This window comes from Quercus suber, unplaced genomic scaffold, assembly GCF_002906115.3.
Source record: "Quercus suber isolate HL8 unplaced genomic scaffold, Cork oak 2.0 scaffold_56, whole genome shotgun sequence".
Lineage (NCBI taxonomy): Eukaryota > Viridiplantae > Streptophyta > Magnoliopsida > Fagales > Fagaceae > Quercus > Quercus suber.
Genome location: NW_027069521.1, coordinates 1,086,356 through 1,107,596, shown reverse-complemented (window position 1 = coordinate 1,107,596; position 21,241 = coordinate 1,086,356). Strand labels below are relative to the sequence as shown.

At 32.5% G+C, this 21,241-nt stretch overlaps 1 protein-coding gene across 2 annotated transcripts; it reads left to right on the top strand.

Annotated features, from left to right (window-relative positions):
* The first annotated feature begins 11,357 nt into the window (after positions 1-11,357).
* On the top strand, positions 11,358-20,262 carry LOC112029646 (mitochondrial carnitine/acylcarnitine carrier-like protein). Of its 2 annotated transcripts, none has more exons than XM_065772277.1 (5): positions 11,358-11,720; positions 11,823-11,929; positions 13,741-13,863; positions 18,851-19,242; positions 19,539-20,262. In XM_065772277.1, the coding sequence occupies exons 4-5, from the start codon at positions 18,851-18,853 to the stop codon at positions 20,038-20,040; spliced, it is 894 nt and encodes a 297-aa protein (XP_065628349.1). In that variant the 5' UTR covers positions 11,358-11,720; positions 11,823-11,929; positions 13,741-13,863; the 3' UTR covers positions 20,041-20,262. The 2 variants fall into 2 exon arrangements, with proteins under 2 accessions (XP_065628349.1, XP_023918103.1); XM_024062335.2 differs by lacking the exon at positions 13,741-13,863 and having other exon boundaries at positions 11,359-11,517; positions 11,637-11,720.
* Positions 20,263-21,241: the final 979 nt, after the last annotated feature.

Below are 21,241 nucleotides of genomic sequence, written 5' to 3'. Positions count from 1 at the left end.
ATTTTCATGTGGACTGCTATGATTCTGTGAATTGTGTACACCTCACAAGTCATTAGTGGTTTGTTACATTGCGTGGCAAACAACCCAACATTGTAGTCCTAACAAAATAAAGAGTAATATTAGGCGCACAACATCAACATTTATCCCAAATCTAATAAAAATAAGAACCCAACTGTATCAGTCAAAGCTATGCATGCATCTATTTTTTATACGACTATGCATGTAATCCTCACCATAAAGATCTTCTATTCTTTAGGAGTTTGATTTTTGTTATATTGAACCCTAAGATATAAGACCAACAGATCTGTTCGTCTTATATCTTAGGGTTCCGTTTCTTTTCTATAATCAAAATGCCCAAATAAATTGAAAATGATATTGTTTGGAAATATATATTTTGTCCTTGTCTTCCAACTTCCATTGTAAGGGCACTTCCCAGGTTCGAAGGATTTAGCGAATAACCCTCCACAATCATTCCTCGCCAGAAGATAGCTTGATTTTGTAATTAGGACAAAATTTGTCTCAAAAAAATAAATTTTAATATGAAAAATTAACAATATCAACAGTGATACACAAACAACATAATGACGAGTAATATCTCTACAGCCTTTTTTTTCTTTTTACTATTTTGAGAACATCTAGGATCTATCCCTTAACCAATGCGAATAGATCTCTTGACATTTAAGTATTTAACCATCCAAGATAAAACTATAAGTCTGTAAGGTCTTGTTGTCTTCCATGGTAAAGAGCAATTTCCCAAGCAGGGGTGTAAACTGTACACATGTGGAGCGGTTTTTGGCCTATTTGTTCATCAAATTACAAGGTGTGATTTTGCTCAATTTGTCACCACAACAAACTTTGAAGGGGCTCAGTGGCTGAATTAGTTCTGTGCGGTCTAAATAGGGGTGTTTGGTTGATTAGTTGGGTGCTACGTAGGGTGTGATTTTGCTCAATTTGTCACCACAACAAACTTTGAAGGGGCTCAGTGGCTGAATTAGTTCTGTGCGGTCTAAATAGGGGTGTTTGGTTGATTAGTTGGGTGCTACGTAGGGCTCTCTCTCTCTCTCTCTCTCTCTCTCTCTCTCTCTCTCTCTCTCTCTCTCTCTCTCTCTCTCTCTCTCTCTCTCTCTCTCTCTCTCTCTCTCTCTCTCTCTCTCTCTCTCTCTCTCTCATGGCCAGTTTGGAATATACAATGCTCATGTTTTGATTCTTTTGAATACTAGTTTGAACTAGTTCAGTTTGTCTATTAGAATAAAATATTTCGTACCGGCCTATTTAAACGTATCGTCTCAAGGTTATTACTAAAATTATATACCTAATTCAACATTACATGATATTAAACCATATCAAATTATTAATTGAAAATCAAATAATGTATATTCTTAATATCATTATTACATAATATAAGTATATAACAAGTCATATATGAGTAATATATATATATATATATATATGAAAAAGAACCATGCGACATGTGATCAAAGTAAAGAAGAAAATTACGTTGTCAAAGGAAAACAATACTAAAATGTCATATGTAAGTGAAGTATTATATAAAAAAAAAAAAAATAGGTTTAGAAAAAATTAATGATTTTTGTGAGTTATTTTTGTTGTTATCTAATTTTTATTGTTATTATTTGAGCTTTTTTTTTTTTTTTTTTTTGTTTAAGGGGTTGAGGATTATGTTCGGGGGCCATGATTATTTTAGAGTAATTCTATATCTACAACATTTTCATAACAAATCTTTTGTGATAATCTGTTTTTAGTGTGTAAAAAATTAATGTCACTATTGGGCCCAAATTAGAATCATCAATAGCTTACCACCTAAGTTTTGTTATGAAATTATTGCAAAAATTTTGTAGATATAGCATTAATCTTATATTTTTTTGAACACAAATTTTTGCGATTCTCTTGCTCAATACTTTTTTGGGGTGGTCAAAATAGGTTAGTTTAATATATAATTTGATAGATAAGGAAAAGAAAAAAAAGGCTTCGTAAACTAAATTTGATAGATAAGAAAAATAAAAAGGTCTACCAAATTTGATAGATAAGGGAAAGAAAAAGGCAGACTGAAATTTATGTTTGGGTTCCATCACTATTCATGCATCATGCGAGACATTATCTAGTTATCCTATAATTGATTGTAGACATATCGAAGAGATTAGCAAGAATGTATATCGATCCTATTGTATAGATTCTATAGAACATTGTTGCCTTTTTTGAAAAGAGAAATTAATTAATTAATTAAAACAACAGCTAAAGGGACCTGGTATATAGGTAAAATATGTGTACTTTATATAATGGGAGATAAAAACTTTCATTACTTTTTAAATAACTATTTGGATAACATATTATGATTGGTGCAAAATAAAACTAATGTTAATGATTTCCAAAAAAAAAAAAAAAAAGCGTTAGTGGTGTCCCTGGTGTGTGTGTCAAATGCCAATGTAAAACTAATATTGCACTAATCTTAATTTACCACCTTAGTAAATTGTGAATAAAAAAAATTTATTCCTAACATGTTTTTCTAATTTCGTTGAAATGTTGTTCTCCAATGAATCACTATTTAGGAAACATTATTCATTAACACCATGATAAGTGGAAAAAAATTATGATCCAAATCAAATTGCAGTGAATTTTTCTTAATTTTCAAGGATAGCCTATCAGCCATCAGGTTAATGCTTAATATGGAACAACTCATGGTTGTTGATGTTTCTTTCTTGTCATCGGTGGTTAACAATGGATAATATCAAGAAAATAAAAAACTGGCCCAAAGAGATTTTCACTCACTTAGCCAATGCGGCAAATTTTCACACACATTGGACCCACATGTTATTGAGACATTGGTCTCATGAGACTGGCGTAGAGATACTTTCTCCCTCAAAGGGAATGGTCATTTCCTAACAGCTAGTTGGACGAAACATGGTTTTTTGCCCAAATGAAATATGTCAATACTCAATGTAGGCTACAATGAAGTTGATGTACACTTCTATTTTATGAGCACTTACAGTAACAACAGATCATGCTATGACATGGAATACTGGAGTCAGGAGATATCAAGGGGAAAATTTGGAACACTTCTTAGCTCTATAGAGACCAAGCGGGATGTGTGGTATTTGTCTAGTTTTTCCTCTCTCTTCAAACATAAAGACATTTATTTTTTAATGAATAAATAAATAAATGTTTTTCATTTTAAACATTCTTTATTTGAAACAAAGGAGAAGTGATCAATTGTTTCCATCTTATTTTAATGGCATTACTACATTTCAATTAGCTGGAAGAAAAATGTAAGATTTTATGTCATCTTTTAAGCTCTATTTAGTGTCAGTGATCATACATCTTAATATTTTTATGCCAATATTTGGAGTTTAAAAAACCTGGTGTTAAACTTGTGAAAAAAAAGAAAAAAAAAAAGTGGTCTATGGTATTACTTAAATACCACCATCTTCAGTCAAGCTTAGCTAAGCCACTCAACTAAGTCCAAAGACATGTTGAAGCTCGAGCAACATATCATCCTTCAACCCATACACAGGGCTCAGGATTGGGCCTATGTGTGGTATACTTATATATAACCAAGTTTACCCAAACTAAGCTACTCATTCAAGTCCAATTAATACATATTGAAGCCCAAATAATCCTTCAACCCCCACACAGGCCTCGATGTTAGGCCACACTGCTTATCCCACAATTTTTTAGTACTTCGTTTTTATAATAATAGCAATAAAATTAATTTATTAATTAAGTAATTAAGTTTTAGAGAGAGAGAGAGAGAGAACAGAGGACCTTACCCATCTCCTCTTGCCATCAGTGGCAACTCTACGTTTAAGTGAGGGTGGTCCTGACTTGGAAAAAAAGAAAAGAAAAGTATTTATACAATTGAAAAGAAATTTTTTTACAATTAAACTATTGTGATCACTCTAATAAAAATGTTGAACACCTTAATTTGAGAATTATAAAAATTAAGGTTTAACAAAAATCTTGTTTTCCCCCTAAAAAAAAGGGTTTAACAAAAATAAAAGTAATGTAATATCCACAATATTTTCATAATAATTTTATAACAAATCTTATGTAGTAAACTGTTATCGATTCTAATTTGGACATTGATATCACTTTTTTATCCACCAATGACAATTGTTCGTATAAGATTTATTGTAAAAATATTGTAGATATAACATTACTTCAGAAAAAAATTATAGCCCCCAAACATAATCCTTAACCCGTAAAAAAAAACTTAAATAACATCAATAAAAATTAGCCCAAATTACAACAAAAATAACCCAAACAAAAATATAACTAGACAAACAACAACAAGTGAACAAAAGATTCAATAAAAAGTTATTAAAAAAAAAGATAATAATCTCTAATCATTCAAATTTGTAACTCATTCGCCCATTAAATAAAAATTAATCTATAATTTCATTTTCCTTAAAAAAAGTATAAGAGAAATACGGTGGTCTTGAGTTCCCTTTAATGGTAATGGGCTAACGACAGTTATGCTTTCTTTGGCTTTAAAATTGCAACAATTTTGCTCTCCTTAGCGACTCAACTTATAGTTGTAGCAAATATTCTCTATCTCTCTCTTCATTTTTTTTTTCTCTATTATCATTTTTCTCTTTGTTAGTAAAAAGAAATTGTGATACTTAATGTATTTGTGTGTTTTATTTTTTGTGGCGTTGATATATTTTAGTTATCTATTTATTAGTAGATTATTAGATTTTGTATAATTTAATTTTCTTAGTGATCAATGATCACCCTAAAAAAATTTCTAAAATCACTACGGCTTGTTGTTGAAACAAAATCAGGGTGATTGGAAAATGGGTAGCGCTCCCTTTTATTTATTTTTGGTTGAATAATACTTGTCGTTAAAAAAGAAAATAATTACAAAGAAAGTAAACTTTTTTTTTTTTTAGAAACACAACGAAAGGAAACTAGATGGAGGAGATGAGAATGTTTCCTTTAATATTACACAAAAGAGTCCATCTATAATCTATAATATATATATATATATATATCACTCTTTTTATTTTAGTTTTTTTAGATATACACATGAGTTTACTTTTTTTTTTTTTTATTGGATTTTTTATGGTTTATTTATAATAGACTCTTCGTCTTTTACACAACATTAACTCACTTAGAATAAAACTAAAAAAAAAAAAAAAATAGATAGAACATGTGGTACAAAATTAGACAACAATTGAAATCCAATTTAGAATTTAATTGGATTTTTTCTCAGTTTTGAGAATATATATATATATATATAGGTTTAAATTATATTTAGTGGAGTTAAATATTTTTTAAGTCATAAATATATTCATAAGTTTTACTTTTATTTATATACTAGCATGTAATCCATGCAAACGCATGGATACATTTAAAATAAACACAACTTTTATTATAAAAATATAAATAATTAGTCAAATTATTTTTAAAAAACATGTAACACATGCATACGCATAAATACTTTTAAAATTAAACATAATTTTTATCATAAAAATATAAATAATAAATCAAATTATTTTTTTTAAAAGTAAACGTAATTAGTCATATATTAAAATTCTTATCTAAATTTAATACTACTTATAATCATTTTTTTCTAATATTTAATAAGATAGAACGTGTGGTAATTTTTGTTGTGTGGTGATTTTTATTGAGTATATGTGATTAATTTTTTTAATATAATTTTATAGTTCATTAATATTAAATTTTTAGTATCTTGCACTCATTAATTCACTTGATATAAAAATTAAAAAACCTAAGTGGACACATGACATAAACTTAAATGGATAATTATGGTGTGGTTCCTACATAAATTTAGACACATGACGCAAAATTAGATTCTAATTTCAAATTTTAATTGAACGTTTTCTAACCTTTACCTATTAATAGATATATATAGATTTTAGATATACACATGACTTTACTCTTTCTTCTTCTTTTTTTGTTTATTGGAATTTTTAGGCTTATTTATATTAGACTCTTTGTTTTTTGTACAACATTAACTCACCTATAACAAAAATTTAAGAAAAAAAAATTGATAAAACACATGGCGCAAAATTAAACAACAACTGGAATCTAATTTAGAATAAATTGGATTTTGTGCCACATTAGAATCAATTAGACAACAATTGGAATCTTCTCAAAAAAAATTTAGAATCAATTGGATTTTCTCTCAATTTTGAGTTTATATATATATATATATATATATCATGGGGGCTTTTTAAGTGGGAACAAAAAAAAAAATCATGATCTAATGGGAAAAAAAATTGAAAACAATAAATTTGCATGACAATCGGTTGCTCTTATAAAATTCAAGTGGAAAAAAAAATACAACTTAAATGGGCCTTATTTATTTACTTTGAGAATAGCAATCGGTTGATTTTATACTTACAATATAAGTGAATAAAATTAATAAATTCAATGGTTTAATTGGAAAAAAATTACAAGAATAAATTATTAACTTTCTATGGTGGAAAAAAAACTAAAAATAAATATGGAAAGTGTCAAATCTTCAATAAACCTACAAGGCCTCCTCAATCTTCTTTCCCAACCTTTTCCCTTCTTGTGGGTTTCAATTAGGTCAAGTGGTAAAGTCTCTAATGGTTGTATAAGAGATCTAGGGTTTAATTCTTGTCTACACCAAAAATTGATTGATGTCTTGGTTTGATGATAATGAACTATCATCAAGAGCGGACGCCATAGGTTGAAACTCTCTCTCTCTCCCAAAAAAAAAAAAATTTCCCCTCCCTCAACACCTCTTTATCATAAATACTTATTTTTTACTCCCTCTACATATTTACATGTTTATATATGTTCTCTTTTTATCCTTGTTATAACCAATAAGTTTAGAATTTGTGATGGTAATTTTTTACTTTTCAGTGTTTTCACTACATATATTTTTATCTCTCTCTCTCTCTCTCTCTTGATCTTTGATTTATTTTAATGCTTTGCATTTTATAGATTGCTTTCTTTGTATATGAAAATTTAAGTTGAATGATAATCTAAAATTTTATTTTTCAATGTATTATTGTTTTTGATCTCTACTATCATAGGTCCTCTCTCTCTCTCTCTCTCTCTCTCTCTCTCTCTCTCATTTCTATTTATCTATAATCTTGATCTTTGATTTGTTTCAACACTTTGCGTTTTATAGATTGCTTTATTTGTATATGAAAATTTGGGTTGAACGATCATTTTGCAACTAAAGGTCTCTCTCTCTCACACAAAATTTGTTGGGTTCCAATTAATATTATGACTAATTTATCAATCCAAAATAGCAATTACACACAAGAATACAAATATTTACATGGAAAAACCCTTTCTCCTAGAGGGAAAAAACCACGAGACAAACTTTGAATCTATTCACTATTTCCAAATCAATTACAATAATTCTCAAGTTTATGCCTAACTTGAGATTCACCAAATACAATAATAAATCTACTAGTGTATGTCTCATGGCAAAAAAAAATCTCATTGTTTTCTTTGCTCTCTACACATTAATTATTTTTCTCAGAGGTGACAACACTTTTCTTTTCTCTTTCTATTTTTTTCGCCACGCATAGCTCTCTCTTAATGTCTTCTTTTTCTTTATGTGGCGGACATTTTTTTTTTTTTGTGCGGCTTTTGTTTCTCTTCTATATGGCACACTCAAAAATTACATATAAGCCTTGTTTATACAGCCTAGCCGCCTCATACTCCTAGTAGCACACAAATCTTAATTCAACTTGAATTAGGAGTACTTGCTACCTATTGGGCATGGGAATAACAGTACAATCCCATATGTAGGCTTTAACTTCTTGTGGACAGGACCATGGTGCTTGATGCACCCAACAAAATTTATTGTTTTAACTATTATTGTTTAATTCAACCAGCTTTTGATAAAGTGGTCAATTTGGACCAAAATATTATTCGTCTCTGTATGAACTTTTATTTACGAAGGCTATTATATATATATATATGACAAAATTTACCTAAAAAATTGGTTGTAACCTTAAATTATAATTTTATTTAATATCTTTTAAGGATATGAATATTGATCAATGGATAAAAGTATTAATTGATCCCAATGAAATTTTGAGAATACAAGGTGGGGAAGCAATGGAGGTTAGTATTTTTGCTGTTGTTCTTTGTGACCAAATTTAGATGAACAGAAATAAAGCAGTGTGGAGTAACCAATCGATAGATTCAGTCAAGCTCTTTAACCATAAGGTGTTTATACAACACAAACAAGCTTGGCAATTGACCCTTGAGAAAAAAAGATAATTCCTCCTCTTGGAAGCCTCCTCTCCTCTAGGATGGATCAAATGTAACTTTAATGCAATAGTGAAGCCTGATATGGTGGTGTTGAAAGTGGTTTGTAGAGATAGCATTGGTTCCATAGTATTAGCTCAAACTTAAGAAGAATGCCCAGGTGAGCCTATTTGGGTAGAATTGAAAGCTACTATACTAGCAGCTAGATGATAAGGCTTTGATAGAGTTTAGGGATGGCAATTTTGGCCCCGCCCCTCCCTGCTTTGCCCCATGCGGGTTTTCCTCGTCCCGCAAAGGTGGTGGGGCGGAGATGGGGCAAGATTTTAGCTCCACACCACGGGGCGGGACGGGAATGGGTTTAGACTTTTTAGACCCAACCCGCCCCAACCCAACCCATCCCTACCCCACCCCACATTGATAAGGGTTAAATTGTAAAATTTTCATACCCTAAAACCTTACTATTTTTTATACTTTTTTTTTTCCTCTAGGAAGGTTGGAAATAAGATACCAATTTTAATATTTTCTTTTGTCTTTATTATAAAAAAAAAATTATATACTATTGAATTATTGATTTTGTATTATGAGATTTTTGTTTTTGTTGGGATATTGTCTTGTTAAACACTTTAATAATATTATTCAATTTTCAAGTATATTTTTATTAACGAAACAACTTTTATTAAAAACAATTGTAATAGTTGTGGGCAAATTAACAAGAAGTAGAGTTTTACGGGGTGGGGGCGGGTCTTCGTGGGGCCCTAAGGGGCAAGGATGGGGTAAGAAAATTTTCCTCATCATGCGGGGTGGGGGGATGGGGTAAGACAAAACCATGCGAGGTGGGGGCGAAGACCCCATCCTTCAGACTTTCCCCGCCCCATTGCCATCCCTAATAGAGTTGTGTTAGAAGGAGATGCTTAAGCTGGCATAAAAGCTATCTTAAACCTATCTGCAACCCCTCATTGGTCCATCAGTGCTATTCTAAAAGAGACTCATGTTATTTTAAATTCTTTTGTATGCTAAAATGCTTGTTTTGTTTTTAGAGACTTTAACTTTGTAGCTCATTCCCTAGCCTAACAGGGGCGGTTGCACATACATTTCAAAGGGTTCAAATGAACCCCCTGACTTGAAAAAAAAAAAAATATATATTAAATATATATATATATATATATATAAAATATTGCTTTACCAATTTAATACTTTTAAAAATATTTTTGCACATTTTGTTTTAAATCTTGGACACTCTAATCACATATTAGCTTATCTCATAATCAAACAACAACTTATTGTATTATTTATGGATGGATGAGCGTGATTGTGTGAGTTAATAATTATACAGTGCAAGTGAAGTTGATTTTTTTCATTTAGTTTAAAATATTTTCATAAAAAAAATGACAAATATATAACCACAAATGCATAAAAACAAAAATATTATACAAACTTAACAAAATAAAATGGTCATACTTATATTGACAATAGAAAATGAAAACCGATAATAAACTATCATGAGATGATTTCAAAATATGAAAACTTTTAGAAGGAAATTGTAAAATTTCATGTATTTGTGTGTTTTTTTTTTCGATAACTCGATATATTTAAATTTTTTTTTAAATTAAATTTTTGTTTAATTTAAGTTTCTTAATGACCCCTTAGAAAAAAATTCCTATAACCGCCACTGTAGCCTAATGGTCTTTTTTTAGGGATAGATTTGGGACTCCCCCCTTTTGTAGTTTCTGAGTTTGTAGAGGGCGGAGTTGGTTGAGTCCCATCCTTTCTTTTGGTTTTGTTTGTTTGGTGTTGGTTGCGTTGTTTTCCTTTCTCTTTTCATGCAATTTCTTATTCAGAAAAAAGAAGAAGAAGTTTTTTTTTTGAAATAAAAAAAATACAAAGCTTTAACCTTTTCATCTAATCATTTTTTATTTTTTGGATAAATCATCTAATCATTTTTATCTTATATTCTGTTTTTGTGTTAAATTATTTGTATATATTAAGAAGATTCAGAAATTTAGTTATTGCTTTTTTTACTGTCAAAAATACCCTTAAATTAATTAACCAACAATTTAAAAACGGGGTCAAAATAGTAAATTGACAAAAATAATAAATTCTTACTTCTACGTTAAAATGTTTTCCTACTTCTAATAAATCCTTACTGCTACTCAATAGCTTAAAAAACTCCTCACATATTTATCTTCTCCACATTTTCTGAATAGAATTTCTCATAAAAAAGAAATGTGTACAATAAAACTTCCCCACTTTTCTTCTAAAAAAAAAAACTTCCCACTACTCACGTTTGAAAGAAAATAACTACCCTTCCAATACGATAAGGAAAAACTATCCCACATTAAAAAAAAAAAAAAGTGTCAGACTAAACTATCTCATGTTTCTTTTTCAAACTATTATATTATCATTTTTTTTGGATTTATTACATTATCAATTTTTTTTTATAACTATTACATCATCAATTGAATTTGGATAAAACGCAAAAGCTTCTAATTGAAAAATGAATCCTATTCTCTTTGAAAAAAAAAATCCTATCTATTTTTTCAAATGGTGACGAAAGAAAAATTATAATACTAAATTCAAAAAAAAAAAAAAAAGCCTCATCATCCGTGAGGCTAGTTTATTTTATTGGCGTGGCGTGGACTGTGAAGTGTTGAAATTGGACTTATTATCAAAGTAACCTCCACTACTTGGCATTCTAATTCAAATTGAACTTTTTTTTTCGGAAGAATATAACCATTTTTCACAACCTTCCATAAAGAATCTATCCTAAATTTGGACTCTATTCTACTTCTACCACATCAAAATAGTACGTGCCTATTGGTTTGCCAGATGAGATGATGAGTGGGATCAGACTCGGATTTTCAACCTCATTGACAGCTCGAGTGGGAAATCTCTTGGTACACTATACACACACTCAAACTCACTCTTACTCACTATACTGTATACTCCTGGCTTCCAAGAATATTCCTTCAACCTACTACATTATAGTTTTATAGTTGAAATAATCATTCATATGAATTTATAGTCACGGATGACAGAACCTTTTAAATAAGTCATATAGTTTATTTTAAAATATTTCATAAATGGTTTTATAATTCGCAAACCCTATAATGAAAACTGTTGATTAAAATCAGAACCAAAAAGGCTATAAAACACTAGTTCCATTTCCAATTGATAGACAGAGAGAGAGAGGGAGACACACACGTCCAAGACCAACCAGCAACCACATCTCTCTCTCAGTCTCTCATTTCTTCCTTTGTGTTAAATCTACGCTTAGAGTTGGTTGGTTGGCTTTCATTTTTTTGTCGTATCCAACCTCTTCTCTTGTGGCTCTCACTTCTCATACGAAGTACCAAAAAGATTCCTTAATTCTCTTCCATTTGTTGTTTGCCTTTTCACAGATTCTCTTATTCTTGGGCAACCCATTTCAGAGTTCCATCCAAAGCCTTCTTTTGGGGACCCAATTCATTCATTTCATTTCATGGGTATGTATATATAGCTCTCACTCTTTCTTTGTATATTATATATAGTATTATATTTCTATACGTGGATCTAACACTTTTCTTTTTCTTTTTTGTTTTAATCAGATTCTGCTGTCTGAGATTGGAGGCCAACATTCTTGCTCTTATTGGGCGTCCAATAATTTTCGCTCTTATTTCTTTGGATTCTCTCGGTGACTCTGAACTCCGCTCCAGTATGTTTCCTACTTTTGTTCAATTGCTTTGCATCCTTTATTTTGTTTTGGGTTCTGTTCTTTTAAGAGTCATATATAAAAATGCATTTGTGAATTTCTTTTAGTTGTTAAGATAAACATTTAGAATTCATGCAAAAAAAAAAAAAAAAAACCCAATACAATAGTTCAATAGTTGCATGTTGTGTGTTTCATTGTGGATTGATTTGGAAACATGTAGTGTACCCAGTTTCGATTCTATGACAATGGCACGTTTTATGTGTTGAAGCTGCAATTTCGGTATGTTTAGTGTAAATTTAGGAATGGTTTTCAAAAGGAGCTGTGGAATTCAGTTCAATGAGTGTGAAAATTATTTGGGTGTAGTCAATAGCACAGAATTTTCACCGTACATATTTGATTTGACACTTGGAAAACAATTATAATTAAGCATCCATGGAAAGAAATCGATTTTGTTACTAATGTCACTGTATTGGTGTGTGAAAGGAAATGAAATTTCTCTTTTGATCTTTCTAGAGCAATTTAAAAATACTAGAGCATCTCAAGCATCTACGTTTCCACTTATGTAAATCTCATTTTATTATTAAATGTCCTGTTTTGAACTCTTCCTTGTAGAGACTTCTAAACCGATATTTTCTCTAAGCTTAGAAAACTATCCCTTACTTTCTGTGCATATAGGATTTGATTTAATCTGAGATCAGAAGTAAATTCCCTGATTTCCTGAGGCTTAGTTGCACAGGCATCCTCAAAACTTTGAAGTTCAAAGAAGTTTTTTGCATGCTTTAATCTATTATGATAGTTTGGGAAAATAACAATAAAAGGATTACCAAAAAAAAAAAAAAAATTATTTACTATGCTTTAATATTCTCTTCTTACTTATCAAAAAAAAAAAAAGAATGAAAATTATCTTGTAGAGGTTCTTGTGTCCAACAACTCAGCTAAGTTCAAAAACTGTTGGTTTCACAACATATGTCCTTGATGGCGAGAGATGATGGATTGTAGCTCAATTTCTTAGAAGAGATGTCCATATTAACTTTTCCATCAACTAAACCTTTATGGGTGGAGATGTATGTCGAACATGCATATGTAAGTGCAATTACGTTGTAATAAAATGTTTTCATTTTGTTTTGAGGGGGGGAAACTAGAAAGTTGAAATGGTGTTGCTTGTGCCGTTGCGATGGAGAAACAGTGGATCATCTTTTACTTCATTGCAAGTTTGCACGCGCCTTATGGAGTGAAGTGTTTTTGATGTTTGGTTTGCAGCGGGTGATGCCAAGGACGGTTGTTTCTCTTCTTTTTGCATGGGAGAATTATTTGGGGTTACACTCTTCTTCGGTCTGGAATATGGTTCCAGCCTATTTGATGTGGTTAATTTGGAGGGAACGAAATACTTGCACTTTTTAGGACATTGAGAAATTTGTGGATTTTTTGAAGTCTTTGCTAGTTGGGACATTGTTTGGGTGGTCTCGTACTTGGGGTTTTACACAATGTACTTCCATTTTTGATTTCATGCATTCTATCTCTATTTGATTTTTTTGTATTTGTTTCTAGTACATTCTGTTCATCATCATGAACATGACGTACTTTTTTTAATGAAGATATCTATTACCTATCAAAAAAAAAGTTGGTGCTTAGGAGAGAGAGAGAGAGAGAGAGAGAGCATGATAATTATAAACTGCTTGAGTAAATTAGAACTAAAGATTGTGTCATTATTAACTTCAGGTTGGAAGGATAGAAGCTGGGTAGATGAGCACACCTTTTCATTTATTCCTTAAGCCAATCAAATTACTTTTTTTCTTACATAGATGAATGAATAGGTATAAGGAGTAGCTTGTCTCTGTCAAGAAATGGAGGGAAGGAATGGTGCTACGTATTGCAGTAAAGAAAAGAGTTGGTAGGTTAATGAAGAAATAGCAATTCCTTCAGCATCCTTCTATTTGGTAAGCACCAATGGTCGTGCCTCATAATGAGAGACTTGGGGCAAAGCATTACTAAAATTTTTGATACTAAAATTGAAAAACTCAACTTTGTAATTTGTATTCCAAGTACCCTCTCATATCTCTTCCTGGCTAAAATGTTTCTTTACTCATGTATATATCAGAAGTAAAAATGATAGAGACCCTTTTACAATCTTTCGACTCCCACTGCCTTAATCTTAACAGGGAAGATCCTTAGCTTCCTGCCCATGCATCACATGGACTTACACTTGTAGCTAGCATAAGACCAAGATATTGAACTAATGTACTGAGTTTCCATGTGCAAGTTAGAAAAAAGATTTCACCCATTGATTCTCTGGCTGTTCGGAAGCAGGAGACAAGAGAAGCATTATTTTGTTAGATCATCATTGTTATTTTTATACTAAAAATGTAACATTAGACATCTTATGGGATTAGGGGAAAACTATTATAAGTGTCTCGCCTATTATTACTTCTCCATTCTCTCCCATTTTCAACTCTCTTTGGGCAGATGAAGAAATGTGGGGCCTATTTTGAAAGAACCCTCCTCTTCCTTTGCAATCCCTCCATTTTTTTCCCCTTAACAGACATTGAAGAAATACAATCTGTCAATCCACCCTTTCATTTCCTCCCCCACCTCCCTCCACACACCCCCCCCCCCCCCCAAAAAAAAAAAAAAAAAAGAAAAGGAAAAAAAGTGTCCCTAAATAAACTTGTTCCTGTCTACCCTACTTTTGATTGATTTATTATATATTCTTGATAAAAGCCCTTATTAGCAACTATAGCACTTTAACTTTTGAAACTCCTAAGTTTCTTTCCATAAAGGCATAAAGACTCACATGCTTCAGGTGTTAATGTAAACGTTGTATGTAAGCAAAGTTTTCAGAGGCTTTTTGTAACTACTATGACACAACATGAACCTTAACCTTAACCAAGCTTGTAAGCAATCTAAGCTGAATCTTTTAGTTGCATAGAGTAGTTAATGAGCTCAATTGTGCTTGCTAGATAGTTGGGCTCATGTTATATAAACTTCTCAGGCAACAAAATCATCTACTATACTCATTCTTCATTTTGCTTTAGATTGATTTGGAACTTAAAAAAAAAAGTCTTTTGAGTAATATTTAGCTGACTCACGTAGTTGAAAATGATTTGGTTGTGTGACTGTAGCTAGCTCTCTGGCCAATGATATATTGATTGTGTTGTGATTATGTGTTAGCCCTACCAGTGAGAGATTGTGGTTAAATTATGAGGATCATTGGATTTTCATGTCATTTTTCTTTTTCCTTGATAGGTAAGTAGTTCAATTTTATGACATGACATGGATTTTCATGTCATTTTTCTGTATGATTCCATCAAACAACTCAAATTTTCAATTCAATGTCATTGTTAGAAATAGTTCTAGGAGCAGTGACATAAATTTTTTAGGTTTATATGCATGTAGATGTGAAAATTCTGTAATATAATACCAAACACCACAAGACAAAATATTTAATGTGGTTCAGTTAACTCTATGCCTACATACACAAGTACTGTCAACCAAACCCCAGTATTTGGAAATAATGCTCAATCCTCTTAAACACAGACTAAAGACTCACCAATGTTAAACCTCAATGCAGCCAAAGATACCCTCACATTAATGTACTAGACTACTAGATAAAACTGTTTTTCAAATCTCTCACACATGGAAAAAGCTACACTACCACTTATTTCTTTTTCTTCTCAATATTGGATTAGTACTCTCAATGGTAATTATTCTACCTCTTTATTATTCTTCTAATTAATGTAGGATTTCAAGATTAAAATTCTTCTTTTTAATTTCAAATTCCAAAACCAACAAAGAGATCTTGAGACTTATTTCTAATCCCCTCATGGTTTGACTTAACCAAATTTCCACCTCTAGTCATGAGGAGGTGTCTTCACTTCTGTACTTTGGGTTACCTCCTTTGCACCCTTCTTCTTTGTAGAGATCAGGGAAGTCAAGGGCAAGCCAAGCACTCAAGCAAGGTGAGGTGCCACTACAGCCCTTTGAAGCCTTGGGGCGAGGCACCTTTAGTGGGGTGCTCGTCTTTAGAACCTAGGCGAGTGCTTGAGTGCCTTAAACAGATTGTAATGCTTCTGAGGGGAGAACCTTAATGAATTTAGCAAGTGCTTTAACAGGTTCTAATGAATTTGAGGGGAAAACTTTAATGGATTCAGCAAAAAAAGAAGGCAGTTTCATAATTGGCAAAGAAGGGTAAATCTATGCTTTAATTCTAATTAGGAGGTGTCTCTTTCTTTTGCTTTCTTCTCTCTTTCTCTAACCTCTCTTTCTTTTCACATGAATTTAGATTAAAGAAAAAAAAGGTTCTGTCGTATAGGGGGTGTTTGGTGATAGTTTTCAAACAACTATTTTTAGTTTTTAAACAACATTTCATGTATTTCAATGCAGTTTTTTACCCACACGTATTTCTATAAATATTTTCAAACAACAATTTTCAGTTTTTAAACACATGTATCAAACGGACCCATAATCTTTTGACTTTGCTCTCTTTTTTACTTTTGAAATTTTTTATAAAAGATTGTTGAATAGTTTATTCTTAGATTAGTTGATAGAGCCTCATTCCAATTGAAAAATTCAAATCATGCCTGGTTCATTATATGTATGATAACTATATTTAAAGCAGTACCTTGCTTGACTTGGGTGAGCCCCTTTTTGGTGTCTCACACTTCAGGAGATAGAAGATTTGTTGTATTAAAGTCGCCTTCCACCTTTAACTACAGGGTTAGAGATGCTCCACCATGTTCTCAACAAGAGTTGTGATCAATTGATATCAAGAAATACTTGAAATTCTTGATCAAAGTTTGCTCTGCACCATATTAGTTACATTTTTCATAAATCCTACTCACTTATAAGAAAAAAATTCATAAATCTTACTCTTTTCCATTCATTGTCTTCTTTCCTTTATGATGCTTTAACCAAATGATTCTCTTAGTGTTTTACTCCATTCAATTGAATTTTAAGCATCTCACCAATTAACTCATACAAATTTTTAAGTTCACTCTACTTTGATTACCACCAAAGCACATTTACTAGCTTTCATAACTTCACCTCTTGTAAAATATCCATAATCTATGGAATCTAGTCCATCAAAAGAAGTCAAATTCCTTCCAAATTTCACCTCTTTTATAATATCTATCCAATGAGCCCCTCTTCAATAATATCCTTCCAAATTCTAGTATATCATGTATGAGCCCCTCTTCTATGCAGAGCTAACCCAACTGTTTCTTTAAATACAACTAATCTCTAAGCGACTTTGACATATATATCTTCTCTAGCATTTCCCACCATTATTTGGGAGGATGCTCATTTAAGGCATTGTACTCTACCTTTAGAGCAAGAGTCAAAAGAGATGGTCTTCAATGCCTTCATCTCAAACTCCTTATTCATTATTGGACATTGTGGCCTGCTTCTTCATTTCTTGTATAGTTCCCCAAACAAACTTTGTTGCACCCAAACATCTTTGATAGTTTTTTTTTTTTTAATTTTTAAAATTTTTATAAATAGGTAAAAATTTATTGATAACGAAACAAAAGTAGCCAGGTACACCGGACATGTACAGCTGGTACAACAAAGTAGCCATCTTTGATGGTGCTTTGACTAAAACTCAAATTATTATTCCCATCAAATAGTTCCTCCTCTAACTTTGTGTTTGTCATCTAGGATCCTTAACCAACAACATTGATAACAATTTATTTTGAGATACTCATAAATAGAACTCTAAGACCACAAGATGCAACGTAATGTGGTTCAAGTAACTCTATGCCTACATTCATGGGTAAAGCCAACTAAAATCTACTATTATCGACATAGATTACTAAACTCACAAGTAATCCAATTTTAATAAATTTTTTATTTGTCCTAGAACCCCCGAAAGTGTTGTGGATTGTAAGAAACTTCAGTTCAACTTTTGCTGTTGATTCTTCTTGATGTTGGGAGGCACAAGCTAGTAACTTTTATGTAGTAATATTAAATAACGATCCATTTTGTGAAGCTTGTATTGCCAATTGGATTCCTTTTTATAAATAACGTAAGATATTTTATTAAAAACAAAAAAGCCAAGTACATTAGAAACGTACTATAGTGGCAGCAATCAAAAAACCAAATTACAATGATCACTGGAACAGAGAGGGACAAACAAGAACATGATGGCAAAACTAGGTTCCATTCATGGAGAGTACGGAAGAAGAAAGACTTTATATCCAAGTTAGACCGTTCACAATTCTCAAAGCCTCTAGTATTCCACTCCCACCATAAGCACCAAAACAAACAATGCGGCACAAACCTCCAAAAATCTATATTTTGGTATCTACTGAACTTGCCCTTCCAGGAAGCTAATAGCTCAATAACTTTATATGGCATAACCCGATGGATACCAAACAAACAGAATACCATTGACCATAGCTAATATGCTATAGGACAATGAAGAAAAATGTGATCCATTAATTCCCCACACCTTTTGCACATATAGCACCAATCTAGCACTACAATATGCCTCTTCCGAAGATTATTTGTAGTTAAAATATTACCTAAAGTTGCAGTCCAACAAAAGAGCGCTACTCTAGAAGGAACCTTCGATTGCCTCATCATTTTCCAGGGAAAAGAAAGGACAGAAGAAGGGGATAAAGAGTGATAAAAACCTCGAACCTCAAAACCTCTCTCTGCTGGCTTCCAACAAACTTTGTCGGCCCCAACAACTCACACATCGTTGGAATAAAGCATATTCAAAAACAGGGCCAATGCTTCTAACTCCCAATCCTGCACTGGACAATGGAACTAGATGTCCCAATGAATCCTCCCATTAGATCTATTCTTAGCGTTGTTTATTTCAATAATAACCCTCTCTCTCTCTCTCATGGGATAAAGATTTTTTTTTATTGATGATATTATCTTGCGTCCATTCAAAGATGTTTCTTATAACAGTGAAATTCGCAGATGGGGGATGTAGCAAAGGACTTAGCTGCTGGCACTGTTGGAGGAGCAGCCCAATTGATTTGTGGTCACCCCTTTGACACCATTAAGGTCAAGCTCCAGAGCCAGCCTGCTCCGCTCCCAGGTCAACCTCTCAAGTATGCTGGTGCAATGGATGCTGTCAGGCAAACATTAGCTGCTGAAGGCCCTAGAGGTTTGTACAAAGGTATGGGGGCTCCATTGGCCACTGTGGCTGCCTTCAATGCTGTCCTCTTCTCAGTGAGGGGACAAATGGAGGCATTGTTGCGGTCTGAACCTGGTGCCCCCCTTACAGTTAACCAGCAAATAGTCTGTGGGGCAGGGGCTGGAGTTGCCGTTTCCATCTTAGCATGCCCCACTGAATTGATCAAGTGCAGGTCCGTATTTTAGGCATTTACTTTGCCTGTCTTTGTAATATATGATCTAATTTTGAAGTCCTGAGATTGAACTTAGATATCTTTTCGAATCAAGCCACTTTATCTGATTTATTGAAGTATGATTCAACAGTTAAGTATTGCAAAATCTCAACTGTTGAGTGAATCATGATCTTTTTTTCATAAATTGTGCATAATTTTTCTGATCTTGTTTATGATACTCTTTAAATTCTATGGGAAACTCTTCAAACCTTCAAGTTTACCTGCTAACTGCTTTGGATTTACTACTAAAAAAACAGGTTGCAAGCCCAGAGTGCATTGGCAGATTCTGGTTCAGCTGGCATTGCAGTGAAGTATGGAGGACCAATGGATGTGGCCAGGCAGGTTCTTAGATCAGAAGGGGGTGTAAAGGGTCTCTTCAAGGGATTGGTTCCCACTATGGCACGTGAGGTTCCAGGAAATGCCGCAATGTTTGGTGTCTATGAAGCCTTGAAGCAGTACCTTGCAGGTGGCCAGGACACATCAAAATTGGGAAGAGGCTCTTTGATGTTGGCTGGAGGCTTAGCTGGAGGTGCCTTCTGGATCTCAGTCTACCCTACTGATGTTGTCAAGAGTGTAATTCAGGTAGATGATTACAAAAATCCCAAGTACTCGGGTTCCATTAATGCTTTTAGAAAGATCCTGGCCTCAGAGGGAGTAAAAGGCCTGTATAGGGGCTTTGGACCTGCCATGGCCCGAAGTGTGCCCGCAAATGCTGCATGCTTCTTGGCATATGAGGTGACAAGATCAAGTTTGGGTTAATTGGTTCTTTGGTGCCACTAGTTGATGATTTGCTTGAAAGTTTATTGTTTGATCTTGCTTATCTCAAAGCAATCATCAAACCATTGAATGGAGCTGTTTAAAATATTTTTCTGCAATAGTGGCAAGCTCTTACTGTTCTGTAATTTTTGATTTGGTTGCTGGAAGAAACATTGTTTCACCAGTTCATTTATAAAGGCAGCAGGTGCTGAACATTTATATTCAGATTCTCTCTCGAGTGACCATTTATGTGATAAATATATACTTGAATTGAACCTCGATTTTACTGCATATCAATAGGCATGTTGGATGCAGTCCAAATCAATTTTTTGCCAAAGAAGTGGGAAAATGATGAAGGTTTCTCTTTAGAGTATGTTTGAAAAGGAGGGAGATAGAGGAAGAGGAGAACAGTAGAAGGGAAGGTAGTAAAAATATACGACTTTCTTTACCACCTTTCCATCTCATCTCCTCTCCTCTCCTCATATTCCATCTCCCTCTATACAATATTTAGGAAGAGCCAATTTGGTGATAGTTAGCTGGTATGGTGACAATTATTTATGTGAAGAAATGTGTCCAAAGAAGCTCAGGTTGATACCAGATGACCTCTTGGCCATCGTGAAGGTCAAGGAGTTTCTTGAGCGGTCAATCTTACGGTTGTGGATGAAGGAGTGGCTAGCATACTCTCATTGGTACTACGGTAGTTCAAAATAACTATGCATCGCGCTGGACTTAGTTCTAACAAATGACAAATTCACTTGCTTGTCATTGATACTACAATAGTTCAAAATAAACTATGCATCGCGCTGGACTTAGTTATAATACATATTTTAAATTTAAATTAACATATTTATATATAAGAAATAAAATATAAAGGAAATGTTACTCGGATTGTCAATATATTTCTGCGTGTGAAGCATGTTGTAGAATTTACCAATTTGACATACATTATCGAACTCTAGCAGTTGAACGATTATCATTTCATCTCCAAGATAAACATACCGTTATAAACAGGTATGACATTGGAAGAGCTATTGTTGCTCAACTTTTATATTATATATATAATTTAATATAAAACAAAGCTATAAATTTTTGAGATATTTATAAAACAAAAAACTTTAGTTAAATCTATATTCATTACATTTTTGAGATCATACAAATTTATGATTCCATTTAATAATATCTTTCGTTTACACAGGGAAGGCAT